This window comes from Calonectris borealis, chromosome 4, assembly GCF_964195595.1.
Source record: "Calonectris borealis chromosome 4, bCalBor7.hap1.2, whole genome shotgun sequence".
Lineage (NCBI taxonomy): Eukaryota > Metazoa > Chordata > Aves > Procellariiformes > Procellariidae > Calonectris > Calonectris borealis.
This window is the reverse complement of record NC_134315.1, coordinates 62,523,237-62,538,389: the sequence shown is the minus strand read 5'-3', so window position 1 is coordinate 62,538,389 and position 15,153 is coordinate 62,523,237. Positions and strand designations below refer to the sequence as shown.

General features: G+C 44.5%; 1 protein-coding gene across 17 annotated transcripts in view; it reads left to right on the top strand.

Annotated features, from left to right (window-relative positions):
• Positions 1 to 15,153, top strand: part of ADGRL3 (adhesion G protein-coupled receptor L3) — a 272,261-nt gene that overhangs the window by 118,559 nt on the left and 138,549 nt on the right. For all 17 annotated transcript variants that reach the window (XM_075149833.1, XM_075149835.1, XM_075149829.1 and 14 more), the window contains one exon: positions 12,695 to 12,775. In XM_075149833.1, coding sequence (XP_075005934.1) covers positions 12,695 to 12,775 — 81 coding nt within the window. The remainder of the gene's footprint in view (positions 1 to 12,694; positions 12,776 to 15,153) is intronic.

The window sequence follows — 15,153 nt, the reverse complement described above, 5'->3', positions numbered from 1 at the left end:
GGCGGTGCCTTGGAACCCTTGCCCCAGCACTGACAAGACAGAGCAATGCCCTTGCAGACCTGTCTGCTGCCCTTGCAGAGGACAGACATCCAGCATGACTCATACAGTGCAAGGAGGCTCGGGCGACAATTAATGTGTATTATTCAAGAAGTACCAATCAGGATCTTATTGTTCTAGGCAATGTGCAGACTTATAATCAAAACTATCATCCAAAGGCCTACAGTAACATCGTGGGAATTAAGATAAGAATAACCCAGAGACATGCTTGAAGGGCCTTAAAGAATTTAGGTTCCAAATACAGAATATCTGATACTAAAAAATTATATTTGACCTTGTATGAAACATCTGGTCTGTAGAATGATGTTTAATGTATGGACCCGTGTTCTGCACACAGTTATTTTGGAGTCAGAGGGCTTGTGCAATTTCTGACCCATTGCAAACCTCTCAGTCCCTGGCCTTGAAGGAAGAAATAAGTGTAGGACGGCAGCATGAAGAGAGCAGATGGTGAAACCTCTTGTGTTGTTCCTGGCTTCGTGAAGCAATGAAAAAGGACATGATGAAGTTTATAAAGTCCATAGTTGACTTCACCAAAACTAAAATTGGTAAGCTACAGACTTCAGATCTCTTTGAATCTATAAATAAGCAATTCTGTTGCATGGGTCTTTAAAAAAAAAATTTTACAAAATTGGCCACGTTGAGCATGGGTTCCCCCAGCTGAGTTTACAGCAGGTAGGTAAAGAGGAAAAATAAAGAAACATCACCATGTTTTGACACTCAGCTAGAAAAACTGTGGAGAAAGACCCAACAAGCAAGACAGCAGGCGTCAAGTTGTAAAGCTATGTTACATGCAAAGGTGAGAAGAGTGCAAAAACAACGCAGCCCCAAATTGTCTTTGCAAGGCACTTTTGGGCTGCTTTGCACTGCTTCACTTTATAGGATTGGGGACTTCTGGAGTTCCTGATCGAGGCAATAGAAAGAGATGCTCTTTTACTGACTGTGACAGGAGCATGCTTAATCTTTGCTTTAAAGCAGTAAGAGTGCTCCCAGGATTTGACCATCAAAAATTGTATTCAAAATTGTCACTGATGCAGAAAGGTTACAGGTATGTTCACAGCTAAGGACGAGGTTTAAAAATGCTTACGTTTCATTTTCTTTGGGCTGAGGAAGGGGGAGATGATTCCTAATTATTATTGAAAAAAATCCCAGTAAGGCTTTCTTTGGATGGCTGATCCAGCAGCTTGCCTGTTACTGGCATTGGAGATAAACTCAGGCCTAAAAGGTCTGCTTCCTAAGCTGTTACTGTCTGCACCCAAAACGTATTGACTCTGCCCTCAGAAAGTCAGAAAGTCCATATGCAGTTGCTATATGTGAGTTAGGGAAACTGTTGTATTCAGATCCTCTATCCATATGCAATGGGGAGATGTGAGAGACTTTTGAGACCTTCCTCTTCCTCTCATAGGTTTCTCCATCCAGCTAAGTTAATGATGAACAGAGCAGCAAAAGTAGGTAATCTCCCCTTTTCTTCCCCTTCTCTAAGATTGAACTGGATTCTTTAGGAGGCTTTTGATTGAGAGAGAAAACATAAAAACAGAGAGGAAGTCTGTCAGAGTTGGATCAATTTGCCCAAACAGCTCAGTTTTTCGGCTGACAGCATTTTAGCACTCAGAGGGGAGTTGTCAAAATCTCTCTACAGGCAGCCATGTCCTTCATGCTGAGACATACCTTATATTATCTCAAAAAGAAAGAAAGAAAGAAGTAAAGAAAAAAAAGAAAGAAGATGAGGTGGCTTAGATTACTGTTCTTTTAGGTCATGGAGAAAATACCCACCCTTGTTTCATTTCTTCATCAAATAACATGGCGTTAATCTCGTTTACTGCTTGATCACTCTCTTTGGGATAGAGTCTATCCCCTCTTGCAGGGACTCTGCACTGCAGCTGAAGCCTGGCAGCAAGCTGGAAGCAGAGCCAGGCAGGCTGTACTGCCTGTCTCAAGGCAGTTGCAGATCAAAAGAAGTGATTAATGAAGTTAGGGTGCACTGACCCGCTCGGAAAACAAATTACTCATCTCTTTGCACTTCCTTAATGAGAGCAGTTGATAAAAATACCCGTAATGAAGACTGCTGTAATGCTTTATTGTCTGGCAGCCCTTTCTGGGCTGCAGTGACAGTGAGGAATAGTCACAGAAACCCACGGAAGATAGGAGTTAAGGTTTGTGTGGTATGTGGTCGTGTAGCTATGGAAGATGGAGTTCATTAAGCTGGACAAGAGAATGCATGTCGGGAGCCAGAGAAGCAGGCCCGTGCACTGAAATTGTTTCTTGGAGGCTTGCAGTCACAAGTTCCTGAAGAGGGACTTGTCTGACATAGAAAGTGAGTGGAGATGAGGTCTCACCTGCTCGGGAGGTGGCAGAGGAGAAAGAGAGAGGATCGCAGCAGAGAGAGATCCTGGCAGTACCAGGGAGGTACGACGTGGGAATGGAGACCACGCTATGCATGCAGAGACATACAGGCTGGAAAATGAAGGCTGAATTGGAGGGGACATCTGCTATAGGCTGTCACAAAGGGAGGAAAGCGAGAGTGACAAGTTCTTGGACCACATCTCACAATATTTGAAACCACAAGACACTTCAATTACTGTCTCCGGGCTGGTGACGCACAGATCTACCTGTCGCTTTGGACGTGTCCCCTACCACGTAATCCAGCATCTCAGCTGATTTCTCTGACAACCCCCCCCGGACGCTTTGCCACTGAAATTTAAGCTCAACATGGCAAGAGCTACTGCCTGATTTCTTCTTTTCCCCCACTGCTCCCCTTCCTGCATGAACAAGAGCAACACAAGTAACAGAAAGACAAGGCTATGTCCCAAGCTCTGCCTGCGAGGAGGGAGTGTGCTGTAATGCATTTGGCTTTCATTAAAACCCTTGACCTGGAGTTGTGAGATGTAGCTCTCTAAATTATGCTGGCAGGTGGATTAAAAGCTGTCTGAAAGGCAATGAAGAAAGGATGCAATTGGTGGGAGTCTCCCTGGGGCAAGGAGAGAGTCTGGTGTGGGGATGGAGAGGACGTCCAGATACAATGCCAGTACTGTTCCCAGGTGCAGTTTTATGTTACAGTTAAACTGATAGCTCTCCCCATCCCACCCCTGGCTCTTTTATTCTTGCCCTTTTCTTTGCATCAGATCTGGCACTGCCGCCACGCAGCCTGAATTGGTTCTGCTCATTGAGCCAGTGGAAAACTAGTAATTATTGTTTTCGGCAGGTTGTTTTCCATCAGGTCAGCTCTAGCTTGCTCTGTGCTTGCATTAATTGCCAGAACTGCTGCAAGGGAGGGGATGGAAATGCCTGGCCATGTCCCAGGGGAGGGAAGACCACTGTGAAATGAGTTATCTGTAACATGAAGCTGCATCCTTGGTTAAGAGTGCCCAGCTAAGAGAGATGGGGTAGACAAGAAACGTGGGTGATAGTGAGAGCACAGCAGCAAAGGGCAGGCCCTAAAGAAGCACACAGGCAGGGGGAAAAAGAGCAAGCAACAGGGAAAAAATAAGGCAGAAACATCTCAGGCAGGGAGGCAGCAGGATTCCTCTCCCCCCCAGGAAAGGGAAAACAAAGATTAAATCTTTCAACGGCGAGATCTGCTGCTCAGCGTCTGGGAGGGAGCGGTGGACAGCCCCAAGGAGATACCTTTCAAAACAACATAAGGAACAATTTTGCCTCTGCAGGAGATGGACTGGATGGCTTTGACTAGGTTTCTCCCCAAAAGCTCTTCCTAACTTCTCTATCCCAAGTCTTTTCAGCCTCATCTGAGGCAGAACAGGCTGGGCTTGACCCAATAAGGCAGTTGGAAATGTCTTGTTTGACTTTTGAGAGAAGAGCAGAGTAAGGACAGCAGGAGCTGGCACAGCACTCTTCATATCAGATTAAATCTTTGAGAGGTGGCCAAGAAAACCTCCCTGGGCTTCCCTGTATTCACCGTTGCTAAACCCACTCTGGTTTGTGGTTACCAATATTCGTCATCTGCCCAGGGCTCTGAGGACTGCATTGCTCCAAATCCCTCGGTCTCCTCTGCACCAAAATCCCTCTCCTCCTCCCCACTGTTTTCCAGGGCAGGTGACTGGTAAATTGTATTCCATAGCACAGCGAGCACATCTTGGGGGGGAGGAATAATACCATGTCATGTTTCTTTAGCCTGCCAGGCAAGTTTTCAGGGAGCAAAGCTCAAAAAACGTGCAGCCCTGCAGGTCAGCTCCGTGCCTTGGGTGCTGGAGAAAGCCAGACCTGGATACAGCCTTCCTCCACGTGCTGCCATATAGGGGAAAGATAGGAGGTCTTTAACATTGTTTAGTTATAATGGCACGTGTGAAATATTTCCTGGGTTTTTTTCTTCTTCCTCCCTGGCTGTTATACCAGGCTCTCGTACTGTGGGGTAAATTCTCGGACGTGAGCTGGAGGATGCAGAGCATTGCTGGAGCCAAGTTGCTGCTAAATTAAATGTTTTAAGTCCTTAACAGAGGGGTGAGGTTCATCTAAACACAAAACACAAATTACAATGTTTGCACAGTAAAACGAGGAATCTCAGTGTGACTTGAAGAAGCTTCTTCACCTCTGACTTCAGCTGGAACATGAGTTTCTGAGTCCTAAATGCTCCTTTGAAAATATGCAGCTGCCACTAGTGAAAAGCCTCCAATTGCTTCAGCTGCTATAATACTCAGGCAGTTTTTAACCCATTCCTTTGGCATTATTTTTGTCCTTATTTTTGCCTTTAGTTCAAACCTAGCCTAGCCCTCCCGGGTAATGGCGGTCACACGAGGGACAGTTTGGTCATCGAAAAAGGCCATTTTGATTTCTTTCCTCTCACGGTTAAGGCTGTTGTTTGTTGTGACAGATTCAAAGCAGGAATAGTACAACCTCAGAAAAGACTAGTCCATTTTATCACACTTTCTGCTCACACAAGCACGCTGCCAGGCGCTGCTTTTGGATTTGCATTTACTCTAAACATGAGATGCATGTGTGACAGGGACTTAGCCAAACATCTCCCCAGCTCACCCCTCTCCCTGCATCCTTTATCGAGCTTTCTTCCTCAACTCCAAGGTTTTCTTTGCGTTTGGCAGCCCCTGTGGCTGAGCCTGCAGGTTGCTTTGGTCAGTACTGGGGAACTCAGCCGCAGCTTGGGACAGGGAGGTGAGAACCCACCTCTTGCTTCTCGTCTGCAGATTGGTTCCTTGTGAGTTTGCCTGTTGACCCCTCTCTTTGGAAGGCAGAGAGGCAAAAATCACGTATCAAAGCAAGTTTCTAGTAAAAAAAAAAAAAAAGAAAAAAGCGCAGTCCTGCATCTCCTACACTCAGACTTAAATTACATCTGTAAGATAAGATGCATCAGCACACAATATTGGCATTTGAAAGAGCTGCTATTGTATGCATTTTATGACAGCTTCAAAAGCAATGTGTAGCTAAACAATGTACAGAGTTGCAATATGGTAACTTTGCTCCTGTCAAGACCAGTATGGGAGAAGAAACATTTGCTTGTTATGCTGGCTTTGCACAGGAGCCCTCTCCTCGGTGTGGATTGTAGGCTCTCTGTCAATGCCCATTGAGGCTGCCAGTTTTGGTAACCTCCATTTTCAGAAGGCAGCCGTGACCAGGAGCCAGCAGTCCTTCTGCACGCAGCCACACTTGCAGGTACCCTACTTTTCCTGCTGCAGTTGCTTTAAGCTTGCGGTGGTTCCCGGTATGAAATACAAGAGGCAAAATAGCAAGAGAGCAGCAGAGTTAATGTTGCTGGAGAGCACCCTTTGGAAAAAAGGATTTTCTTGTATTCAGAGGCATGCACGGCTTCGAGGGAAGGACAGGGAAATAACCCTGGGAGGGAGAGAAGAAGGAGCGGATGAGTTACTGCTACCCTAAGGAGTTAAAAGGGCAATGAAAGATGAAAGAGAGATGTACAGATGAAAGAGAGATAATCCATAAAAGTCCATGAATAAATGAAGCAGTGGACAGAATCAGTGCTAACTCTGACATGTCTGAGGTAGGGAATGGCTTTATAAAAGCTTTATTTAAAAAGAAAGCTTTTAATGCAAAATGGAAAAGGGCGGGCAGTGAGGAAATGATGTTTTGTAAAGATAGTCATTGATGAAAGGCAAAAAAAAAGGCTGCCGGGAGAAGTCCGAATATATGTGGAGTAATAGGTCTGAATTAAATTTGTTTAATGGCATATCAGAAGAGTTTGTTAGCAAACCTACCAGCTTTTTCATTTCTCTTTCCATATGTTTTTATATATGCCTACATATCATGGAGTTCAAAAAGACCCATGAGTGGAGAAAAAAGGACAAGAAAAAAAACGTACTAATTTTGGAAATTAAAGAGTATGAGAGTGATGATCCTGGAAACTGCAATCCAACAAAGTAGAATGTAGTCTTCAGTTAGATAATAAATCAGATTTTTGAAAAAATCCCATTAAAAGTTAGAGGATTACAGAAATACGGCCAAAAAATAATGTTGTTTTTTACAGATCAGATCATCACAGACAAACTGGACTGCTTTTAAAAATGGAATTTTTCAGTTACATGGAAAAAAAGGCCACAGCATGCAAAGTATACTTTATCTGTCAAGATATCAGTAAAATTGTTGGTATGTTTTCCAAGACTTTTCCTTAGAATATATATTCAGCATACCTAGTGTGTGCCCATCCCATTGGTATAAAAAAAAAATTATGTGAAGAACTGAAATCAAAGTCTCAGAAATCGATGTGCGGTTTCACGGTTATTAACTTAACTCATTAGTGATCCAAGCGAGTGGGCAAACAGAATGAGGGATTAAGTCCATGGAGGTGGCTGCATTCCGAGGTGCTGACAAGGGCGTAGGAGAGACAGTGCACGGGAGCACCAGGTCGTCAGAGGTACCAGCACAAAATTAAATGAAATCCTCTGCATGAAATGCTAGCTAGGCTGTCTAAGAAGGATCTTTAGAACTGCTGAGCCCGTGGAAGACAAAAACATACCAAAAGAGGCTGGAAAATGGGTGGAAAACTGAGCAAGAGATGCAGTCTGATATGGCAGCAAAAAAAATGTGTTGCAGTGATCGTCTCTGGATGAGGACAGTAAAGAAAGGGGACTCTCACCACTTGAGGCAAATAGTTTGAAGCATGTTTGTTTAAAAAATGTATCTCCTGGTGGCTTCTCATTGCTGCTGCTGGAGCTGGGTCAGGCACAGGGGAGAACTGCAGTTCAGGTGCACGACTGTCCATGCCCACCACAGCATCGTGGGCATTGAGCAAGGAGCAGTAGGGAAAAGTGAGGACCAGCCATTCTGGTGATTTTAGTTATCTTCATGGCATAGCCAGTGCCAGAGCTTTAGGGGGCAAGTCATCAGATGTTTAGGTGGTCTCTCATCAGATGTTTTAAAAAGGCTTATTTTCAGCCTAGTAAATGTTGGTGTTCTTTCTCTTTGCTTTTGGGGATTTGAATCTTCTGGTCTTATGTTTTCTTTTCAGCTTTTCTCTGTAACTGTGCACAGTAAAATCTCAGGGAGAAAATGAGCAAGAGCCGGGCAGAAAGGTTTCCCACGTGCATACATGGCGATAGGAGTTGTGCTGTAGAAAAATCAAACGTCACGGGCACTGGAAACTCGGCATAGGGTCAGGAGGGAGGTCTGCCCTGTTAGATGCTACAAACAGTGGGTACGTTTCCAAAAAGGATCGGGGGGAAGTGTTTTTAATAGATAAACAGATGAGACTGCTTTGTGGCTACTTTCCTTGGTTAGTCCATGCATTCGCAGATTTTTTTTCTGTAGTTTTATATCGTGGCATCTGTAGATGACTAAATCACTTAGGGGCAGATTTTTGAAGATGTGTGGATATTTATTTTCTGTCTGTGAGCATCCAGATCCCTTTGAAAAAAAAAAAAATCCCTTAGGCCAAGCTATTATGTTTCCTTCAGTCTTCAAAAAACATTATCTTTGTTCTTCTAAGTTATTGGCTTTTTAAAATGTGTTGCATCTTTCATGTGTCAGGCCTGAAAATAATGGCCAGCCAAGCACTTTTTCTAATCTGCAAACATCTCCCCCATTTTCTCTACTCAAGGAAGGCCGTGTCACTAGGTAGACTTTGAAGGTCATATCTATATTTCGCTCCCAAAATTGCTGTTACCAAACATGCTTCTTTTCCCATTGCCACAGCACATGCATATGGCCTGGCTACTATGGATGCCGTATGTCTGTCCTCATTGAGAGAGGGGGCGTGAGCAGCAGACAGGGAATTTGTGGCTACCCGTGTTACATTTGCTGTTTGCCCTGTCTCGCCTGAGATGATTTTGACATTTATGCAGTGTTGGCCAGACCTGAATCCTTGTGGTATGACACAAAAAAAGCAGACAAGGACTGACGCACGGTTGTCTTCTAGAATTAGCCCTTGTTGCCCGTTGGTCCCCCTGCCCCGCTCCTGCCGCTCACAGGGAGGCCATGTCAGTGGCTGGACCTTGCCAGCAAGAGGAATAAGGGAAACAGAGCCCAACCTTAGCGATTAGGTACGAAATCGGCAACTTCATCGCCTGTTACTTTGATGATTACATTTGATTGCTGTTTACTTTTTTACCTGGGAGCCAGCTGCAGAAGCACCAGATGGTTATAGTCAGGGTGGGATTTGGAGAAGGCCGTGCAAGCTGTTACGGTATGAGGCATGCCCAACTTTCCATCAGCAACACAAGACATCTTGACCTTTGGTATTTTGTCGGAAGTTGGCTTTTTTTTTTTACATAACTAAAAACTGAGCCACTTACTTAAAGAACTGCAGTTATTTTTGGAGCATCCTGCAAAGTTTGGGAAGGACCTGACACCAGCCATTTCCTCTCCTATAGGCATGATTACCAGGCCAATATTGGTTAGTGTGTGGGCAGCTCTTCAGGTCGAAGAGTGGTCGATCAAATAGGCTCATGGGTTAATAGATGTGCAGGTAGAAATGAAAGCCTGACAGCTGGAGATATGGTCATACAGGCAAGGGAGGCCATGTCCTACCTCCCAGTGCTGCACCGTTGTCAGCTCAGAGCCCACATGCAGAAAAAAACAGCTGAAGGACCGGGCAATTTGGAGAGGGAGGTATTGAGTGTTTCTGCCATCCCCCTTTCAAGTGTTTTTCTGCAGTAGCTGGAACTGGAGAGGGGGAGATTGGAGTCAGGAGAGGGGGAGATTGGAGTCACTCATTCCTAGTGCTAGGGCTTGAAGTAAGCATCTGAAACTGCAAAATCCACGCAAAAGGGACTGGGAGTTGGTGTCACTTGGCAAAACTTGTCCTGTCAGCCTTTGCGACTGACTTGAGCTGCACCAGTAATATCAGCCTCAAAATCTTGCATAGGACCATTGGGTAAAATTGTGGGTTTTTATGGAGTCGGCGGCAGAACTTGTAATACTGTTAGAGCCAGAAGGACTGTTGCTCTGATCCTCTAGTTTGGCCTCTTGAGTCAGAGTTTTCTCCGTGTGCTTGTGTACCAGTCCCATTGCAAAGGCTTGCTTCAGGCACCCCCCTTGCCTCCCTTCCCTCAACCCTCTCAGATGTCACTGTTGCCAATATAGTAAAACCAAAGAAAAAATGTGATTCTGTTGATTAACAAGAAGGTTTACAAGGTATCTTGATCCTGAATGTATAATTGGGGCCACGGATAGCAGTGAAGAGCCTTTGTTCCTCATATGGGAAGACTATGATGAGTCTGAAGAGCAACCAAGCTGGCATTTATGCCCAGAAAATGAAGCACAACAATTGTTTGCATTGCTTTTTTATAGAGAGAATATTAAAACCCAAAATCTGATTTATTAGCATTGCAAGAAGTGTACAGACTAACAGAAGTCAAGTTTGATTTTTTTTTGGAAGTAGTGTGTTTTGCATCAGCAGCAAGTAGATAAAAGCTTTCTGCAACTTGTTTCATTTATCACAAGAGAGCATTTGATGCTACTGCTTCCTCCATATTAGGTAAAAGCTTTTATAAAACATTCATAAACTTGCATAGTTATTACTGAATTGTAATGAATGTCTAAACAAACTCGCAGATGTTTTGTAGTCTTTTCTATACTGTACATGTATCTTCTTTACTCCAGCCTAGGCCTTTAAGGCTGCAGAGTCATTGGGTTTTGTATTTGGGATCACTTGGTCCCAAGAAGACCAGGTGATAAAAACACTTTAAAAAAAAAAAACAAAAACCTTGTGCTAGCAATGTGCCCATAGGGCAAAAAAGGCCACCAGCCTCCTGCATTAGGCAGAGCATTGCCAGCAGGTCAAGAGAGGTGATCCTGCCCCTCTGCTCAGCACTGGTGTGTTGGGTCCAGTGCTGGGCTACCCAGTACAAGAGAGACAGGCCCTTACTTAAAGGGCCACAATGATGGTTAAGGGATTGAAGCATCTCTATGTGGGGAGAGGCTGAGAGAGCTGGGAGTGTCCAGCCTGGACCAGATGTGGTCCAGGGGATCTTACTGATGTGTATAAGTACCTGATGGGGGGGAATAAAGAAGATGGAGCCAGGCTCTTCTTGGAGGCATCCAGTGACAGGACAAGAGACACAAATTGAAATACAGGAAATTACACTAAAAAGTAACAAAAAGCAGGGGTTTTTTTTCCTGTGAGGGTGACCAAGCACTTGTACAGGTTGCCCAGAGAGGTTGTGGAGTCTCCATCCTTGGAGATACTAAAAATCAGACTGGATGCTTGCCATGGGCTCTTGTTGCCCTTGGGCTGGACTAGGTGGTTTCCAAAGCTCCCTGCCAACCTCAGCTATTTTGTGTTTCAATGGTATCTTCAATGCAGCAAATAGGGAGCCTGTCCTGTAGTTAAAAGGGCACTGATCTTGCATGTTGAGCAGCTTGGAGTGAGAGCAGACCGTCTGCCTGTTTCTGCTGCAGAACTGAGCAGCTATTAAATGATGACTTGTGCTCACTAATGACATCAAATGGATTTTTAACATGTAAACGAGAAGGGGAAAGCAGGGTAACTCGTTATTAGTTATGGGTTTGCCTGAAGGAGATTTCCCGTGTTAAAGCACTTAAAAGCAAATGTAGAATTTATGATGTCTCAGTAGATTTTAAACCTGAGTAACGTCCAGTTGTTGTAATGGCTAATAATGCAAATTATCTGAGTCAGCCTCAGCGTAAAGCGGTAAATATATCCTGCCCATTCAGACACACTTCTTTTTTTTTCCCCCTTTCCCATTAGTATTTTATCCCCCTGAAGAGATGTTTTCAACATATTATGTGCACCAGCATACTGCGCTTGTGGTGTTCCTGGATGTCATTACAAAGAAGCCCAAAGACTGCACCGCTGCTCCGCTGCCTGTGACGCTAGCTTGGAAATTGCTTGGAGCAACAACAGCAAGTGTCAACAGGGAGCCGTATTAATTATTTGGAATGTGTCTCATAAGAGGAATCAACTGCTTTTATTGCAGCACGAATATTACTTGAAACGGGAAGGTTACTCTAACTGTTATCGTAATCTATGTGTCATTAACTTTCCATGTTTAGAAAAAGAGATTAACAACCCTGTAAATTGTTACAGTAAATAGATGAATTATAACAACATGTTTTTATTATAAATAGAAGTTTCTCAATATAGTTACCTCCAAATTACTGGAGAAGAATTGAGTCTTTAGCAACTGGGAAACTGCATGGCGGTGTTGGGAACCAAAAAGCTTCCACCCAGGTGAAAGCAATGCCGAGCTCCGCAAACCGATATCTGCGTCTTCTGCAGGTGGGGAAAACAGATGCAGTTGTACTTCATACCATGCTTCCTTCAAAAATTGCTGTGACACAGAAATGCTTGCTTCCCTTCTAGAGTGAGATTAACAGATTGAATGGGCTTGTGTGACATTGGTTGTCTTCTGTGGCATGTGGCCTTTTAAGAGAACATTGTGCAAAATGTACGTGGTAGTGGTAAAGCAGGTTGTCTGGTTTCGGCTGGGAGAGAATTAAATTTCTTCCTAGTGCTGTGTTTTAGATTTAGTATGAGAAGGATGTTGATAACACACTGACGTTTTCAGTTGTTGCTAAGTACCCTGCTAGTCAAGGACTTTTCAGCTTCCATGCTCTGCCAAGTGCACAAGAGGCTGGGGGGAGCACAGTCAGTACAGCTGGCCCAGCTGGCTAATGGGGTATTCCATACCATGTGACGTGATGCTCAGTATATGAATGGGAGGCGTGTTCCAGGAAGTAGCGATTGCTACTTGGCGGGTGATAAGCAATCGCATTGTGCATCACTCATTTTGTATATTCTATCATCATCGTCATCATCGTCATTATTATTATTATTATTATTATTATTATTATTATTATTATTTTCCTTCCTTTTCTGTTCTATTAAACTATCTTTATCTCAATCCATGAATTTTACCTTTTTTTGCGATTCTTCCCCCCGTCCCACTGTGGGGGGGGAGGAGTGAGCGAGCAGCTCTGTGGTGTTTGGCTGCCTGCCAGGTTAAACCACAACACAAGTATAACTGAAGTTCAGCATAGTACCCATGTCTGCATGTAAAAAGCAAAAGAAGTGGGAGTGTTTTCAACTTTTCATCAGGTGTCTCCACCAAATGGAAGTTCATTGTGAAAAATGCACAATAGAACAAAATATTTGCAAACCTGTTTTGAATCTAGTGCCATAAAAATGCTGTATGTTTAATTATAGCCCTGATAGATCTCTGTAGGAAACAGCGGAACTAAAACACTTATTTGTCCACAGGGCAGGCTCACCATGGGCAGGTTTCCTACATTGCCCCACCAATCCACCTCGATTCGGATCTGGAGAGACCGCCATCCAAGGGTGAGTCAGTGACGCAGTCTCCATGCATGTGCATTGCGAACCAGCCATAGGCGTGAGTGCATATCACTCGTTCATAGAGCCTCCACGGTAAAGTTATCACCTTCCATCCAAGGACACTCTCGGGAGCAAATTAATTCCTGCAAGAGAGCTGTATGAGAGATGACCATGTCCCATGTGCCCCATTACGTAGCTTTGAACATACCATCTTGTTCACAAGCTATTTTGCTCTTCCCACTAGGTTACTTCTTCAGGGACAGGTATACCTTAGGTCCTGCCCTCTGCCTTCTTCCTTTCCTTCCTAATGGCAGTGCACAGGCACAGGTGGCAGGTTGCAAAAAGGCAGATTTCAGCTGCCCCGCAGGTGAGTAAAGGTAGTGGTCATGCAGTGGTTCAGGCCTGGATTCAATCCACGTTGCTGTTGTTCAAGGTTTTTTCTAGAGTCGGTGAGGAAGACGTTCACTCTAGAGGATGACTGAAATTTTAGGTGAGCTGATTGCCCACAGGAGCAGTGCTAGTAGCTCATACATATGGAGTGAGTCCAGAATAGCCCTGCTAAGATAGGTGCCTCTCTTGAATGGTGCAAATAAAGTGATATGAATGTGAGCCCTTGATTTCTCTGCCCCATTTGGAGGATCGTCCCCTGGCTGTGTTGTGATGAATCCCCAGTGTTTGCCCCTGTGGCCTGGGGAAACAGGCTCGGCCCCAGAGCAAGCATCCGTGCTGGTGCAGACCTCTCACACCTCCCTTTGCTCCTTTTAATTAGGTTGTCAATATTCAGGTAGGATATCAAAATGACCAGCTTGTCCTTCTTGGAATGGATAATAGCAAAGCTAAAATCAAAAAAGGTATATGGAGGGATTTCTTGGTCAGCTCCAGAAATGTGTATGAATATCAAACACAGGGAATGTTGTGGAAGAAGAGCAGGGGAGGAAGAGGACAGCCGAAGCGTGTTAGCAGGGAGATGCTCTATAGCTTAGGTTTGGGGTTTTTTCTTTCTCCTACTCTCCAAAGGGTGCTACAGTAGCAGAAAGGGTACGGGATTGACCTTTGTAGTGATTGTCACCATTCTGCCCCAACACTGTAAGGCTGCGAGTATGTGTTTGTGTGTGCACATGTTCCTCTAAGTGCTCACGATTGAAAAATGCAATGTGTTAATGCAAGATTAATCTGGATAGGCACACTGTCATTATGTAATATGAAGAAAGCTGTCTTCTAAATCTCACTTCGTTATCCATCTCTAATATTCTGGGAGACAGAAAAACCTTTGTGTTGGTGAATTGTAGCTGCAGTGGCAAACCCTGCTCCTCCAAATGGCCCAAGGACTTTGTGGGCTAAATGAAAGCATACTGTTAATGCTCTTGGTGTGAAAGACTCCCTTAGTTTTAAGTGAGCTTTTCCACCAGCATCCATGTGGCTAGATCTGTAACTTGATCGAGTAAACATTTGCTGGGTTTTTTCCCTTTTTAAGTGTGAATGCGTGTTTTGTTAGCTGGTGCAGTAACACAAACTAAGGAGTTGACTCTTGCTGCACAGAAGCAGCCTCAGCACTATTATTCCTTGATGGTTCCTCTTGCATCTCTGCAAGGAGGAACCAGGTGCTGGGTGGTGGAGTCTGGGTGTGAGGATGCTGGATTCACAGTCCTCTCTCCAAATCTGGTCTTCTCGTGAGTCAGGTTGGTCACATACAGTCTCCTGGCAGTCCACAATCTCCATTCAGCTTTGAGTAAATTACCCTGAGATTTGGCATATGCATTTGAGATCGTCAGCTTCTTCTAAGCCGCTTGAAAACCTCCAGTTCTGTAGTAAAATTTACTACCTTGCTTTTTTAGCAGAGCACTCCTGTAAGGGAGAGACAGTTATGACTTCCAGGACCTTGCTCAAGTCTGTCTTTGATGTTGGATGTGATGATTCAGAGCTTCCTTAGAACAGGTCAATGTAAATCCTTGCCGTGCGGTCTGGAGCAGCCTATGGAAGACTCAAGGACGCTGGAATAGCAGCAGCCAAAGAAGCTGTGCCTTGCTTTCTGCAAGATAAAAGAGCTAAAGAATAACAAAAATCTTCAGTGATCTGCCATTCGTGAGGGCATAGCTATCTCTGCAAGATGAATGGCACTGCCACCAGGAGCAGGGCAAAATGGGTCAGGCTGAACAGTTGCAGTGCTTGCAGAGAAGGTAAAATGGAGTTTATCCAACATAAACCGCTACATGACTGCTTCCACCAGGGCCTACACCCCACCCCCCCGGTTGAGAGATCTTAAAGAAAGGGCTGCTCAGGGTGGAAGGATTGATACTACTGTTGCTACGCACTGGTGAAAGGACTCGAATCCCCTTGTGTAACTTAATAGGAGAGGGCCAGGGAGGCAGCCAGCTCTGAAGGCA